Source organism: Polypterus senegalus, chromosome 11 (assembly GCF_016835505.1).
Source record: "Polypterus senegalus isolate Bchr_013 chromosome 11, ASM1683550v1, whole genome shotgun sequence".
Lineage (NCBI taxonomy): Eukaryota > Metazoa > Chordata > Cladistia > Polypteriformes > Polypteridae > Polypterus > Polypterus senegalus.
In genome coordinates this window covers 114,019,809-114,037,836 of record NC_053164.1, presented here as the reverse complement: position 1 = coordinate 114,037,836, position 18,028 = coordinate 114,019,809, and the positions used below count along the sequence as shown (strand labels likewise).

Genomic DNA, 18,028 nt, shown 5'->3' with positions numbered 1-18,028 from the left:
TTAACAATAAATGGAGTTCTACATTCTTATACATTTTTTCTAACCCTTGTTTATTTATTTTTAAGTTTTCCTTAATTTTGTGAATTGTGAATTTCTCCTTGGGATTAATAAAGTATCTATCTATCTATCTATCTATCTATCTATCTATCTATCTATTTTCTAAAGCTTTTACATATCTCATTTTGTAAAGCTCATGCATATCACCATTTTTACAGTAAAAGCACAACTGAATCACACTTTCAGAACTTTTGAAAATTTCATTGCTCTATTTTGAAAATTCTTTTTTGCTTTTTGGGTTTTGCTGATTCACTCTAGAAATGTAATTAAAACACATTTAAAGATGTTTGTTTATTTTGACAACTTTTTTTCAATGCCATTTTGTTTTTCAATGGGTGCCGCCATTTTGTGGCGCAGTTTATGGTGTCGGCAGTGCGACCGTATTGAAGGTCACCACTATGCACCCCTGGGTCATCTAAAATTGGGATGAAAATGCACTTTTCATTTCTTGACCAGGGTTTCAAACTTCTTACATTTCATCTTCATCTGTCCTTTTCAGTTTTAGGGTGACTTTTTGGTTATGGACTTCATTTGATTTCAAAAGGAAATTCCCTGCCTTTCTCTGAAGGCAGATTATGACAATGACTAGAAATACAGAAGTCGTTGCTCTAAACAATATGGTGGCACTCATGAAAAAAGGGCAAACAAAAAGGTGACCACCAAAACAAAAATAAAATATTTTGAAATACAAGAAATAACAATTACCTTTGTGTATAAAATTAGACAAATTGTATCAAAAATGAGCTTAACAAATTCTAACCCTATATATTATGAATAACAAGGAGACATGATTACTTCTTTAGGAGCCTAATGTTTACATTCTTAACTATAAGTAATGCAGAATTGTAACGTGTCGTGAGCTGGTGGAAAGCATTTCCTGAAAAGAACAAAATAGAAGAATAGTTGACACAGAAAGTTCTTACTTAGGCAAGCAAAAGAGTAGTCACAAAAATATGCAGAGGATTAGTAGCAGGAAGTCATTAAATAGATTATCAAAATTCTAAACATTAAACAAAACTTGTAGTCAAAAGCCAAATTCATAGTCATTTTGAACTTAAATGCCTTCAACTAAATAACACATTTGAATTAAAGCGTTGTCTTTGCTTTTTGATCAAAAACTTGAACCAAATATCCCACAATGCCATCTTAAATAGTCTAAAGGATTTTGACATTACACTCCTCATGGCCATCAATCACATGTCCTGCATCCAGTGTCGTTGTTAACAAAGCACCCAAAGTGAACTTAAAAAGTCATCAAGATGACATTGTAAGCCCAGTAAAAAATAAATTAAATGAAAATAAAAAATGATGCTGAAGAAACATCCTCTAGCAAAAAAAAAAAAAAATTATAGTCACAACATATATATAAATATACTTATGAGTTATTCTTCCTTTTGTTTATTTCTTACTTCTACAATGTTCAATTGTAGAGTTAGCAAACTTTATCTTACAGCAACTTGCTGACCCATCACTGACAAAAATAATAAAAAAGCGTTAACATGTCCAGCAGGACTACATGATTAATCATTTTTTCCACTTAAGATACTCCTCAATTTGGTACTTAGAAGTTCAAATAAACAGATGATGAATACATTAATTTGGGGTTTACTAGCAACATGACTCTAGCGTGTCACTAACATGTCAACTCTCATATTACACACTAAATATTGTGAATTTAGCAATAGATGCTGGGCAATCTCAATAGATAAGCCTGTTAACAGCTCTTTCTGGGTTTTGGTGTGGTTCTTTCTGATAACGTGTTATTTTGAGGCCCAAAACTACAAAAAAGGCCAAGTATTTCAAGATGACCTCAAGGCAGACACTCCCAAAAACTCAGAGGCCCATAAAAATCACTTTAACCTTCTTTGCATTAACCCAAAGTGTGAATTCATTGTAAACATGGTTAACCCTGAGTAATTCTCGGGGAAACCTGTTTTGATCACATATACAGTGTTAATCCCAAATAACAACTGGATCAGTATTCTGCTGCCATCTAGTGGATGAAATAATATGTTGCACCAAATCGTGCATTTTTCTCTGCATTCTGCTACTCTGTGTTAACTCAATTACTATTTATGAGTGGGGTGGAGGCTTCAACCAAAAGAACACAATGGTGGGAGCATGAAAAATCCTTGCCCAGGGAAACAAAACAATATTTAATTAATACGTAACAGAAAAATATCAAAGAGCAAAGCAAAGGCATGTAAAATGTCTCAAGAAAATATACTGAAAAAATGATTTAAAATTTCAAAAATAAGGATGAACTAAAAAAAACAACATAAAAGTGGCATATATGAAGAAAACCTTTCTTAATTAAGTTTTTTTCCTAACCAGAACTGTTAGAAATGGGTAAGGATTTCAAGCCTTACTTTTTGTAAAATCTTTCACTAAAATTACAACATCATCCAAAATTAAAAGTCAAAAAGAAATAGAAAATTCAAAACCAAAATATACTCCTGAAAATGTATGATGTGCTGTATTTTTTCAACTCTCAGGAATAGTTACAGTTTTAATTTCCTAAATAAGGGAAGGACAAAGCCATGTAAAATCCAACCAAACCAAGGCCAAATCTAAAATGAAGTATTTCAAATAAATTATTGATGAAAATGGGATTTAATAAACTAAATTTACAAAAATATTTAAAGAACAAGAGCTGGTAAACAGAAGCATATACAAAACTTACTTAGTTACTTTCTCTTATCCTATTATACCTTACAGTTATGGTGTCTTGAGGCAATGATTATATTTTATTCTATCCTTTGCCAGGATCATCTTTTTTTCGTTGGCCATCTACCTCAAGACTACAGGATTGCATTCAAATATTTACGCTACAATTTTAACATGAGTGGCAGATTTGCTACCTAGCCCAAAAGATTTTAGTTGGAGGATAGTCTGACATTGACAAGATCAGGACATGGAGATTCGTTAAGCCAAAACATCAAAACTAAGAACTACCTCTTCCTATCTACTTCTTAGATGTTTCTTCCCATACGCTTGTCAGACTTCCCAGTGGACTTTTTCCTTCACACTTCATAACAAACACCTTTTTGGGATGCCTTATTTCATTCATCTTTTTTATAGGTCCATACCATTGTAGCAATTTTTTTCTATGGTTACCATGAGTGATTGCCTTTCCAGATTTCTTATCTATTTGTTTAATTTACCTCTCATCTTAAATACTTAATTTCATCTGCTGTTATTTGTTTATCTAGTATTGCCCAAGATTGTTCTGCTTTATAATGATGCATCTTTACTTTAACACTTATTTTTTTCCTGCCTGTTAAAGTATTGTTAAGTTTTTATTTTATTTTATTTGCATGTTTGTTCTGATTCTAATTTATTTGTCTATCTTTCCATCTTCACTTACTATTACACCCAAGTATTTGTTTATTGACATAGTTGTTTTCCATCTGTCTGCATCCACATTTCATGTTTCTTTTCTCGTTCTCCCCTTGCTGTTTCCACTACTTTACTTTGCTCTTCATTTATTATTATACCCTTTGCTTGTAGCTTTGACAGTATTTGTAACCAGTTAGACCATCCATTTTCAAGGCTCATTTTATATCTCTGAATCATTCTTGCCCATTGAGAGTGATTTGCCCAATGTCAAGGGCCCCATTACCTCAGGACAACTGACCTTTGATCCATGGCTACTTATTAGGACTATTCACAGCAATCCCACTTCAAGAACTTCATCCATCATCTGTGAAGTCTCACAGAGAAGGCTACCAGGGTTAAAGAGGTGATTGGGAAAGTAAATATAAGATGATCAGAAGATCGAAACCAGAAAAGCAGTCTTATCTTTCAATTAAGTCAAATCACGAAGCAAGAATCATAAAGAGGAAGATCAAAACAAAAACTAAGGACCTTGGAATCTGAATAGCAGAATTAATGCGGAAGTTGTTTGTTTTCGCAAGCTTGGATAACAAAGAGTTGTCATGGCTGACCTTTTAACTCATAATGTCCATGACATCCAGCATCACGTCTTGCAAGACCATGCCCCAGCAACAGGGAGTGTGTCCATACAATGGGACTCACTGAACAGCGATGTGCATGAAAATCAAGATGTCATAAAAAAAAACTGAATAATGTCCATAATTATTAAAAACAACACTATAGACTTCAAAAAATGGAGGATGCACACTATATGAGTGTGGTCTTGGAAGAGAGAATAAACAAAAGTAAACTTATAATTTACAAAGCAAAATGAAGACCCAAAAACAAAAGAATAAAATGAATAAACAAAAAATCGTCTGAACCAAATAACACAACTTAACTAATACAAATCACTATCTCTTAAAGTATAAAAAACAAAAACAAACAATAATTATTAATTAAAGTAAAATCAAAATCCAAACAAAGCCAACACTAAACAAAATAAGACTGTTCTAAGGAATTAATTAGAAACCTAGTCTGGAACTAGAACAACAACTACTACAACAGAGAATCCTGGTGGTAAGTATGGAACCATCAGGTAACTGCAGCCTAAGAGACCACTGCACCTGAGAGTCCGAACTGCCAATAAACATCTGCCCCTATAAATAACAGAGGGACCACGGTGAAACTACAAACACAAGACCAGACAAAAACAGGGCATCCACTAGGTACTAGAGGAAAATCAAAAACAACTAGAAAAACTAACTTAGGAGCAAGTCACTGATGCAATCCTAACAGTCACTATAATTGATTGTAAAGCTTGGATGTGCATCCCTCTTTTATAATGACAGTGACATGATGCTAGATGCTATTGAGAAATATCTATCTGGCAGTGAACATGGGTTCAATAAACATCATTGCTAGTACCTATGGAAAACAGCAATGAAATATTTTAAGGAAGAAACATTTATACCAAATTAAAAAATGAAATGAAACTGGTTAAACTCGTGTCCAAAACTGCTACTCTCTAGCTGAAGAATGTCACACGTGTACGTTTTTTCATCCATAGGGCTTAATATTGACCTGAAGGGCTCTGATGTCACTTCCGCCTCTGGAATAGGCCCCACCCCTTTAACTCTGTCTCCACAGCCTCTTTAAAAGTACTGTACAACCATCTTCAGAACAACTCAGTCTCATTTTGGACTCGCATCTGGGAAGAGTTAATGATAGTGAATGTCTATTTTTGCATTATTAAACCTTGCTGTTTCTTTTTTGTTTGTTTTTCTCATTTTCAACTTGTGCTATACACGGGGATCACCAGCTGCTCTCCCTAACACTTCATCTTTGTCATTTATATTATAAGAAGCATTATCTATCTTGTTTCACTTCATTTACCTGTTCTGGTATAAGACACAAGTTCCCTTTTTAACCTACAGATAACACCTAATATATCAATTTTCTAAACCTTCTTTGTCTTTCTCAGGATTGCGAGGAACCAGATCCTTTTCCATCATTATCGATGTTCCCTAAAATTTCATTTGCAGAGCTTACAACACAATGCTGTGTACTTTTAAGCATGTCTGTATAGCCCAATGGAGTTCTAGAGGTTCTCATCTGCATTGTGTTTCAATATGCTGCTTCCCAGCTCATATTTCTTGGTTCACGCACTGTCTGTGAGGAGTTAACATGATCTCCAGATGTGCGAGTTGTACAATTATACACACACTGAATGTGCCTTTTGGTGATCAGTGAGTATAAACTGGCCCACTGTGAGTGATGAAGGGTGAGTCCTGCCTTGTACCTGGTGATTTAGAGATAGACTCGAGTATGTCATGACTCTGTAATGGGGAAAAAGAAATTGGTTCAATAAATAGATGGATCCTTTTATAATTTCATTTGTCCTACAGGGTTGGTTTCAAAATAAGCAGTAACAGTCACAAAGATGTATTGCTACGGTAATGGGAACTAAATGGGCCATTTAAAGCAGAGGAAGACATATCTTAAAGGAATGTATTTTTCCAGTAAGAATCTATCTTGCTTCACTATGTTGTGGTTATAAAGGAATCCATCATGGCCACAATAACACACTCACACTTACTCATATACCCACTCCTGTTTGTTATTTACTGTGTTGCTTTAAATATGACGTGCTTTGTTGATTTGGATGATTTAAGGCCTGAAGCCATTTTAAATCACATTAAAAAAAAAAAAACTTGCTTGGCATGCAAGGTTATTGTGTGTGAGTGCAGCAAAGGACCTGCAGCTACGGTCCTCATGTGCACATAACTATCAAATCATGGTGAGACATCAAAAATAGGAATGAAGCAATGAAACAGATCTCTGAGAAATACTGTAGTATGATGTATATTTTTATTGTGCCTTGCAGGTAAATTATATTTTTAAATGACAGATTACATTGCAAATGTTCAGATTTTTTTAATATGTTGCAGAATATTTTAAAATCAGATTTTCACCCATCCTTACATTTTACAGTTTACACCTGTCCTCCACCACACTTACCATGGTGGGCACTCCCAAAAACAATAATTCCTTATTATTTGCATAATTTTTTTAAATACAGCTTTACACAAGAACAACAACTTCAGCATATTTAGATACCTGCGACATCCATCCATTTACTTTCCCAGTCAATGAAATTTTATGGTCACAAGAACTTATCCTAAATTCTTCACATGCAGAACACTCACTCACACAAGGCTAAATGAGTTAGAGTGCCCACATTTAGGATGTGAAGTATCCAATAAGGTACACACAGAGACAAGGCCCCCATTTGAGCCCAGAACATATGAGCTGAAAAACAGCACTCCTTACCACTGAACTAGCAGTCCACACTCTCCAAGATAAAACTAATCAGAGATGATCTTAAAATGAAACAATTTTCAAAAATATGTACTTTATGCCAGCCCTCTAAAACTCTGAAATGGATTATGAGTTTGGGAATATTGGTTTGCTCATCTCATATGATTTAAGACATGTTTTTAAAATTGCTGGCTCTATTTGGTCCATGCGTGAAAACAATTTTGCAGGAACCGCAATAAATGGGGCATTAAACATCTCAAAATTTGTTTTAAGAAGATATGACATCTTTCAGGTATTATGTCATTTAAAGATGGTGTTTTACAGTCCTGATTCAGCTGCTTTCTTTTGTTTTATGCTGATTTGTGTTCAGTAGAATCATTTTTCGCAGTGTTTGCTATTTTAAATATGCTGTGTTTACTAGTGTTCTTGTTTGTCGAATATTTTTCTGGAAGTTCACCATGCAGCGTGCTTAAAAGAGCATTTTTCTCCAGCACAGCATGTTGCTTTGCAGAGCCAGTGTGACGTCACAGCACTATAACACAGAATATTCAAGCATGTGTATTGTAAGAATGCTACCTAATCTGCTCTTTGCACGTGTGATATCACAACTTCATTCAGTCGTATTTGGTCTACACATGTGTAAAAAAATAATCCCAAAAACAGCAACTGTATTTTCTTTTGAGGAGTACATTATTTGATCATAATGAAAACTAGGGGGCTTAGCCCTCTGCTCGCTTCGCTTGCCAACCCCCTCAGCCTGTGCTGCATGCCAGTGACTTTGCGTCTCTGCCGCTCACGTATGTGGATTTCACTTTCACCAAACAACAAATCTTTTAATTCTCGGATATACGCCTCTTCATTGGGAGGAAACATTACTTTTCCCTGATGGCAACACAAATTAGACGATCTACAAGTCTCCAACTTAAAGTTTAAATCCAAACAATATATTCAATCTCTTTTCGCTGTTCCATTATTTCACAGAGTAATAACTTCCATTTGTTTGCACCAATGCGATCTTTACTATCATTTTTTGAGACTTTCAAATTTTAGTACTTTCATTATCTCTAACCTGCTCTGCATGTGTATCGCGCCAACGTTTTTGAATTCTTTACGACGTTCTACATTGTCATCTACTCTTTATCTTTTATTTCCGACCCCATGGATGGTTAAATCTCTTGGCACAAAGTCTCGTCTCACGGGACATGAAAGTATCTCTCTGAAAAAGTCTTGTTTCGTCCCAGGATTATTATATTGTAATAGAGAGATATTACAAGTACTGCCACCAGATACATAACAATAATCACTGTTTGCTCATTTAGTCACTCATTGTCGTGCAGTGCAGGTGGGCTAAGTATGCTTGAAAACATTAGCCATATGCAGCAGCTATGAGTCAAAACAAGTCTTAAAGGAGTCCTCCCCCTTCTTGAGTCAAAAAACACGGGAGAATAGAACTGCACCTAATGACTATTTTTTAAACGATTAATCTAGCTATTATTTTTTTTGGTTCGCCAACTAATCTTATAAATAATTTGTAGCATATACAGAGACATATGTTATTTTTAATGAAATACTGATGGGATTAACTGCATATTATTGGATGGTATGTATGGATGTACAGCAGATGAAGGAAGTAAATGGCACATATCTAACAAGCCATCCTGTGGTTCTGAGTCTTTTTAATAGAATAAAGTGGCAATACATATTACATGGTATCAGAGTAAAAAGTTAAATACTTAAAATAAACAGTTACATTGAATGGTCTGAGATTCAGTCAATTTGTCAGATTCATGGTGAAAATACAAGCAGCACGTACAGCTAATGTTAATGGGCCCACTTCATGACAAAGGGGAAAAGAAAAAGTGTAGTTACTTGCTGCTATGGATTGCTTAAAAAGGATGGGTCATCTACAACAGACAACAGTAAGAAATTACAAACATATTATGGCCGCTTTGAGGCTTAGGTAATGACAAAAGCAAACCCGATATTCATGCTGCAAATTTAATGAAAAGGTGCAGGCACCTGGTGAATTGTTTGAACAGTCCCTGACTGAGCTACAGCTGCTTGACAAAGACTGTGTGCACGGGAATAGATGGAGACATCTGTTACTTTAAATGTAAGGCTGAAGGGATTAACTACATATTATGGGATGGTATGTATATTATGTGATATAGATGGAGGAAGTAAATGGCACATGTAACAAGCTATCCTGTCGTTCTGAGTCATTTTAATAGAATAAAGTGTCAGAACATATAATAAAGTTGTCTATCAACAATAATCAAGAAAAAATATTTGATAACAAAAGTAGAGTGGTTTGAAACAGATATTACAGATTAGATCTGCTTAGCAAAGTCCTAAAATGCAAGATCAAGTAACAATTTGTTTGAATCAGATTTCAATAACACACAAACATATAATCTCTTTAAGTAGTCCAACATTAGTGGAAAGATCAGTTTAAGTATCACTTGAAAACAATTTATCAATTCAAGCAACACTTCAGATTATATAACAAAAACCTGGGCAAAAAAAATAACATAAAATGAGGATAAAGTAACGTTTCACAATAATCACTAGCTAACAATATGTTATCCTGTTTATTTTACACTATTTCTATTACACCATACTTTTAAATCGTTACTAATTATAGGCTTCATCCATAAAAAAAAAGGGTCTTGATACTCAGTGCTGGCACTCAGGAAAATAAGTGACTGTAGAATGCAGCGATTTATCAATCAGAAGTAGCAAAAGTAATTAGAATTTACAATGCAGTCTTGGCAGCGTCTTCATAGAAAACTCTGGAATGCTTCCATCCTAGATGCCCCTGCATAGCTGTTGTGCTGCTATGATACGTCATTTCACATTTACAGTGTGTACAGAACACAATATTATTTGGCTTTAGCTTAAAGTACTTCCATAAGTCTGTGGTCTTTTATATGAAGAACCTGCAGGTGAACTAGGTGATGCCATGTTGATTTATTGAAAGATGGTATAAACACGATGCACCAATGTATGCCGCCCCAACTGATGAATTTAGATAGATAGATAGATAGATAGATAGATAGATAGATATTTTATTAATCCCAAGGGGAAATTCACATAATCCAGCAGCAGTATACTGATACAAAAAAACAATATTAAATTAAAGAGTAATAAAAATGCATGTAAAAGCAGACATCCATCCATCCATTTTCTATCCCGCTGAATCCGAATACAGGGTCACGGGGGTCTGCTGGAGCCAATCCCAGCCAACACAGGGCACAAGGCAGGAACCAATCCTGGGCAGGGTGCCAACCCACCGCAGAAGCAGACAATAACTTTGAATAATGTTAGCATTTACTCCCCCTGGTGGAACTGAAGAGTTGCATAGTGTGGGGGAGGAACAATCTCCTCAGTCTGTCAGTGGTCAACTGTGTTGATTACATCGATGCAATACAGCAATACAGGAGACCCTGTGAAATAATAATAACTAGCCACATTACCTATCAAAGACAGGTAACAGAATACCTTCACCGACCTTTTCTGGTTATCCTTATATACCTGAACCTCTCTTGTTTGGTGCTCCCTCTTTTGAGAGCATTTCCATAATGCCTGATTCTCAGACTCTGTCATTATTTCCAAGGCACTTTGCTTGCCCCCTGTCTACTTTTATATTTCTTGTCTTTGAAGGCACCTCTTAGCATGCCTCCTACGCCTTTACTCCTCCTCACATACCTCACATTTGCACTTCCTCTTTCGAGCACATCACCAAAGTAAAATTGACCAGTTACATTGCTTTGAAGGGCTGGACACACACAGACCTTAGATTTTATTATATAGGATATGACAAAACATTTATTGCTATTTATGAGGTGTTTCTATCTTTTTGATGGAAGAAAACAGTGCAAACTATTTTCAGAAGCAGATCAGAAACAAAAAAGACATTCCAGCTGCACCCAGAGCTGTAACTGCAAACAATGGAACAAACCAGTCTAATGCCATTGCTTTGTGGCATGGCCAGTGCGTGCCACAACATTTGAACTCTGTGAGTGCAATGATATATATTATGAGTGTAATGATATATATCTCTCTATTATAAAAAAAATCCTGGGAGGGTGACTAGGGAGACGAGATGAGATCTTCTTGGAAGACAATTTGACGTCCCGCGAGACAACATTTAAAATAAGTTCACAGATATCTAACCAATGCTTTTTGGCAGACAGACATCATATGCTCCCAGCTCTTAGAACAACGACAGCAGCAGCAGCAGGAAGCCAGCAGATGATCCGACTGCTTCTTCTTAGTGTGTGTTCAGCCCCCACCCCCTCACAACGTGAGTGGCAAAAGGACAGCTCCTGCACAAGCTTTGAAATAATTGAGCAAAGCACGACAAGCAGAAAACGCAACTTGCCAGCAGCAACAAGCCCCCCCTTCACAACACGAGCGGCAGAGACACAAAGTGACATGCAGCGTGAAAAAAAGAACATGCAGCTCACTAGCAGCAGCAGCAGCAGCAGAAAGACCGCAGATGATCTGACGGCAGCGTTATATGTTTTGCGAGTTAACCACACCCGGGGCTGTAAATAAAGGACATGTATTGTTTTTACAAAAGTGTTAAAGTAAAAGTGAAAATAATGCATATGTAACAATTCCCATGAAAATAACAATCTCTTTAAATTATATATCCGGTAAACCAAACCCGGGGGTGGGCGAGCGAAGCGACCAAGGGGCAGAGCCCCCTAGTGTGTGTGTGCGTGTATATATATATATATATATATATATATATATATATATATATATATATATATATATATATATATATATATATTGTGGTCCCCGGCCGGGACGCCCAGGAGGACGAGAGGAGGGCTTGTGCCTCCTCCAGACCGAGAGGGGGCGTCCGTCCTGGTTATGCTGGAGGCCTCGGGTAGAGGGCTTGGAAGCCCAGCCCTGTAGGGACCCGTGGCCACCGCCAGGCAGTGCCCCAGTGCCTGATTATCCCGGGAGCCAACCAGGAAGTGCCGGGGGGAGGACTTTGGAGGACACCCGGAGAGCTGCCGGGAGGACAGCCGGCACTTCCGCCACGCTGGGGCGTGGCCAAGGGAAGAATGCCGGGAACACCTGGTGCTTGTCCGGGAATCATATATAAGGGGCCGCCTCCCTTCAGTGAGCAGTGGATGTCGGGTGGAAGTGGACAGAGCTGGAGAGAGGACTGGAGGCGACCAGGAAAGAAAGGCACAGGAACTGTGAGCCCTGGACTTTGGGGAATCGGTGCAAGAGGCACTGGGGTTTGGGTTGCACGTGACGTTAATTTGTAAATAGTGTAAATAAATAGTGTGTGGTGATGAACAATATGTTGTCCGTCTGTGTGTGTCCAGGTCAAAGTTCACAATATATATATATATATATATATATACACATTTACTATATTGTGACGGACAGCCACAGCCATTATCTGACCAGGCAGCTGTGGCACCAGATTCCTGCAGGGCATGCTTGTTGAGGTTCATGGGGGCTGCCAGGGGGAGCTGTACAACCCTACTTTGGGTTTCCATCACACCTGGGAGTGATTCCAGTTAATCCTGATGAGCCACGTGGAGACTCCCAGATATAACATAAAATGAGCCACCTCATTCCATTCTGGGAGCCAGAGTTGAGAAGAAGGGGGACAAAAGCTTGACTCTAGAGGTGGAAAGGAGAAGACAGGGCACTGTATATTGGTGCATTGTACTGTGCTGCTGTGGGGAGCAAGGGAAAAGTGCTTCCCCACTTGTAAATAAATGTGTGCTGTGCTGGAACTCATGTATCTGCCTGACTGTGTCGGGGTTTGGGCAGCTGGAGTGTCCCTGGTTTCCACTATATATATATATATATATATATATATTTATATATATATATTTAACTTTATCGCTAGTTTGTGGCTATTTGTTGTATTTTGTTTGTGGTTAGTGTTCCTTCTGCATTTTTTGATGTCTGAGGGATAGTGCCACAGGGGTTAGCACCTCTGCGCCACAGCTCAGATCCTATCTTTTGCCACAATAATCAGTCTTTTGCTTCCCTAGCCCTGAAGGACCCTTTAAAGACCATTGCATTATTATCACTCTTTAATTTAATATATATATTTTTTATAAGTATGCTGCTGCTGGAGTATGTGAATTTCCCCTTGGGATTAATACAGTATCTATCTATCTATCTATCTATCTATCTATCTATCTATCTATCTATCTATCTATCTATCTATCTATCTATCTATATAGAAAGCTTCCACTGGGAATTTCATGCAAAAGTAGCAGCTACCAGAGGAGATTATTTGGCACATATGGCGGACGGCTGGGGTCCATGACTGGCCAGGTCACCCCTTTGTTATATGCTCAGGGGGAGCAACCATGGATGGTGCAATACCTCCCCCTGGACACTAGGTGGCCACCCCCCTGGGTTGTAGCAGTGCCTCAGTTTCCTGCAGGGCTCCATGAGAATTGGGAATGGGGGCAGCCCTAATTGGGAATGGGGGCAGCACTGTTGGATCCTGCAGACGCTGCCGGTTTGGGTTGCAACAACTAGAACTCCTGAGCCCTTGTGGGCAGTGTTTTCACCACACCCGGAAGTGCAGCCGGAACTCGGCAATCAAGCACCTGGAGCACTTCTGGGTGCCTAATTAAAGGAGCCAGAATCAGGAGGAGGAGGACAAGGTTGCCTGGCAGGAGTAGTGGAGGAAGAAAGAGAGTGCTTTGCTCGGTGTTTATTTGATGTGCATTTCTTGGGACTGTGTACTGCTTGTGGGACACGGGGAAGATGTGTGCCCACAGGTGAAGAAAAATAAAATAGTTTTTTTTATTTTACGTGTGCATCTGTGTCCAGTCTGTGTCAGGTTGGGCGCCTATATAGTTCCTTTTCACACACATAATTTATCAGATTTAATGAGCTTAGTATCCCAAAGAAGGAATTTTGGACCAAACTGGAAAATATCAAGAGCAAAAGGAACAAAATATCTGATTTAATTACAAAAATCATGTTTCAAAAATTTTGGTAACAAAAACAAAAGTATTGGCTACCTAGGAATCATTTCCTTAAATAATTCCATAGTCAAAGAGTTTTTTGTTTAGAAATTATCTATAAACTTGGACATTGAGTGTACCATGCTGCCATCTTAAATGCTGGCTGGCCAATGACATTGTATGATGCATCATGACACATAAGATGGCAGTCATGCAGTAGCAATTGAAACAGTTGCTACCTACAAATTGGCCACAACTGGGAAATCATAAATTAAAAAATAAATCTCTTGGTAAAATCTTAAACCTAAATGGTAATACTGTGACATCAACATGTTTTGTCATGGAATCACACCACGAATCACCACAAGTCGCACATTTTGCAGTGTACTAAGTGCCAGTGGCCAGCCATAAACCTGCATTGTGTGGATTACAAAACATTTTTTTTTTTGCAGCAAGAAGCTGGGAGCATGATGCACCCACCACATGATGAACCACCCGGATTGGGACCCGAGTGCTGCTGTACAATGGGTGACACTTCAGCAAGAGCAAAAGAAGAACTCCCCTGCCTGTGTGCACTGGTATGGCCTCTCAGCACTGCACGCCGGGCACTTCCTGGAGATGTCAGCTGAGCCATCTCTCTGTCTCTCACTCAGTCCCCTGCTTTCTGTGCAGAACTGCCACTAGAATCCTACTATCCACCATACAAATTCTGTGTTTTGTCACAGAATCACACCATGATTCACTGTCAGAAAGAAAAAACAAATTAACCATAATAGAAAGGAAAAGAGTATGAAAAATAAAAAATGAAAGAACAGAACCAAAAACTAATATTTTCTTTTCCTCTCTTGTCAATTGGCCATCTCTCAAATTTTATGTCACTGGACACTGTACTGTCATGATTTGATTATGTTATTAATATAACTTGCTTTATTTTACCACGTTTTAACAGAATGTATGTATTTATGTATGTGAATCTTGGATAGTTTAGTAATTTACGGTTGACTCATTATAACTGTACATGTGTTCTGAGTGCTATACAAAATTACATTGAAATAAAAAAGCAAAATATCTCTAACAACACATAAGCGTAGTCTACTGTAAGTGTGATACATCAAGACATCTTATCCTTACCTCTTGCTTTCGTTTGTCCTTCAACCTGCTTGGTACTGGGGAAGTGACTGCATATGGCGGCAGCAGTTGTGTTTCATTTTGAAATAATGAGACAGTGCAAAGTTGGGAACACAAGCTAAATTCAGAACCATGAGAGCAGGAATCTATTAAAGTTAGCCTTGGCAGTAGGACAAAAAATTGGAATGAAAGATTACACCGAAAAGACTGAAAGCCAGAATAATATACATAACTGAGCCAAAATAGGAGACATACATCATAGTCAGGGACAGAGACATATTTTGAAACTAAAGAGCCCTTCAATAAACAAACAAACAGAAGACTCAGTCTTTTTAGTGAAATTTCAACTTGAACATCTAAGACGTGAACAACACTGACCTTTGTGTCTTTGGCCTGGTGATGTTAATTGCTGTACACTTTCGGCTGACATTACCTGACAATTGCATAATAACCATCAAAGAAAAAGTACCAATATAGTGGTGGTTATTAAGAATACAAAATGGCAATGTGGGGGAGAATGCAAAAAATTAGAAACATAAGTAAAAACACATTGAAACAAAATACAGCAGTGACCATTGGATTCAAGGGTCTCCAAAAACTCCCATAACAAAGAAATGTATAAATATTTTTGGTGCCCCAGAAACCAATAAGAACAAGTAAAAATTGAGTGTCAAATCATGGAAGTAATAAAGCTAAACCCCTGAGGCTTTTTACAAATTGCTAAACATTAAAAATAGTTTTATTTGATTTTACTCATCTAATTAAGTCAACCACCCAAGAACAAAAAAGTGTCTGTCATTCACAGGTTTGACAACTTTCAATAACAGACAAAATCCACAGAATAGCTGAAAAAAAAGATGAGAGTCCTGGAACCAGTGTGTACTTGTCCTGTTGAAGTACATTGCTAATGCATACATTCTAGCTAGCTGATTATTAAATTACCTTGCAGTTCACAACAAGAGACTTCCAGGATTTGGAGAGCTCCTCCTCTTCTTCACTTTCTTCTTCTTCTTCCTCCTCATCCTCCTCTTCTTCCTTCGGTTCCCTCACTTCTTTGCGTCCGACCTTCTCTTCGGCCAATGGAGAACGAACCCGGGAGCTGACATCTCTTCCTTCTGCAACGAGGCGATTGATGTTGCCTTCTAACAGGCGACGTTGGACAATGCTGTGAGGTTGCTAGATAAGACAGAATGCAAACAGCAAGCTGTGAGTTCATTTATTGTAATCTGTAAGGAGCAGATTTACTTTTGCTAATGAAAAAGACAAGTCCGATGTATGAATGGGGTGAAAGGGCAGAGTACAGAAAAACATCCTTTACTGTTAGTGTAAAATGCCTGATGCTTTCAGTCAGAGACGTTCCAATAAGACAAGTAGGATGTAGTGGTGGACTTATTGCCCATAAATCAGTTCAGTTCAGTTCCTGTGTGAAACTGAGCAAGTCACTTTATTTGCCTGGATGATATTGTACTTCATATTTGTAATTTGACACAGATAAGGATGTCATCCAAATATGCAATAATGTTATACTTAAACCTTTTGATGATATGATTTTATTCAGCCTTTTCACATGTAGTATTATCAAAAGAATTCAGTCTCCTTAAAAATAACAAATTGCAATGAATCGAGTAGCACTTGATAACAGCTCCTCTGGTGGGTTGATGCTGTTATATGTGTCAGATCTTGATTTGATTTATTTGAAAGGGTGTATCATGAAGATTGCCATACAAACCAAACGTTGTTAATACCTGTAACACTAGAAACAGAGGTTAGTAATCATGTTGCAACACTAAAGTCGAAGCCAAAAATAAAACAAAGCAGAAACCAGTATCAGAAGTTAATTGATTTGCCCAAACACACTTATGAAATGACCACACGTGGGGAGATAGAGAAAGCCTTCAAAATACTCTGTCCAGAGGCGGCGTTAAGGTGTTACCAGTATGTGTGGACTGTATAAACTTGCACGTGAATTTAATAAAAATAATGTTAACATACACCAGATTTTCTCATTATAGTATTCAACTAAATTTTTGCAAGATAACACACGGACTTTATCAAAATATAATTATTTAATCTATTAAAAAAGTGCAATTCATAATTCTTGACAATACCAAAACAGTGCAAAATGCGATGCAGTGTCATACGGAAATTAGCAGGGCCTCTTCTAGAAAAGCACCCAAAGTCTCGATATTCAGGATGTCATTGTCATAACTCACTCTGATGTCGTGTCAACCAGTTATCATTAGCAATACATGTTTTTGTGCATTAATATTCGAATTATGGAATGTTTTCAAAGACATACATGTATGGAATTTGACCTTGAAGAGGGCTTTTAAAAGGGTTCCTCTTAGAAGCATCTCAAATATATATACTGGAGAATACAACTTGACAAATTAAAAAGCAAATTTCTAAGCAGTCGTTACAGTTTTGTTATAAATTCCCTGGACCAGTGAAAATCAGACTGTAAATAACTCCGTTGACAGCCCCTAATCAAAGTTTATTACTTAAACTTCATCTGTTCAGTAAGGAGGCGCGCTTTCCACAGCAAAATGACTAACAAGGTGCGTAATGAAATGGATGGGTGTAGAATGCAGCCAAGCTCACAATATTACAGGACAGAGAGAGACACAAAAGCACAATGTAGTAAAGTGAAGTTACACGCACGCACGCACATACATAGTTATTTATTTTCTCTGTTGAGTTAGTTTTACAAATGTTGTCTGGTACAAGATGCACTGCGATTTCTGTGAACTGCTTATAATCAAGCATCTTGCAAATGAACATATAGATAGACATTTTTTTAAGTGCTGTCTTAACATTTAGTTTGTTTTTATTTAATGACAAGACATCCATCACCAGTTTTGAAGACTGCTCATTTCAACTTTCAATCAGCACATTAATGTGACATGGAGTAATTGGATTTTCACAGGGATCTAAATTTTTTCCTACACAGTCCCTTCAAGGAGTTTGCTGCCAATACTTTTCCTTTCCAATATTGGTGAATATCTAAGTCATATGTGTGTTCAGATATTTCATTATGTATAGGGATGCTTTTGAAAACAATCTGAAAACTCCAGTGTGGACCAATATTGTTTTTGTTTAAAATCTAAAATCTGTAGCTTCTGTTAATGGAATAACATTTGGCTGTTTCTATAGGCTGGGCACTTGCTGTAAATCCAAAG

At 37.4% G+C, this 18,028-nt stretch overlaps 1 protein-coding gene across 1 annotated transcript in view; it reads right to left on the bottom strand.

Moving 5' to 3' along the window:
• The window catches only part of nrip2 (nuclear receptor interacting protein 2), a 197,554-nt gene that overhangs the window by 23,825 nt on the left and 155,701 nt on the right, over nt 1-18,028 (bottom strand). Inside the window, exon 2 of the mRNA XM_039769525.1 lies at nt 15,792-16,025. Coding sequence (XP_039625459.1) covers nt 15,792-16,025 — 234 coding nt within the window. The remainder of the gene's footprint in view (nt 1-15,791; nt 16,026-18,028) is intronic.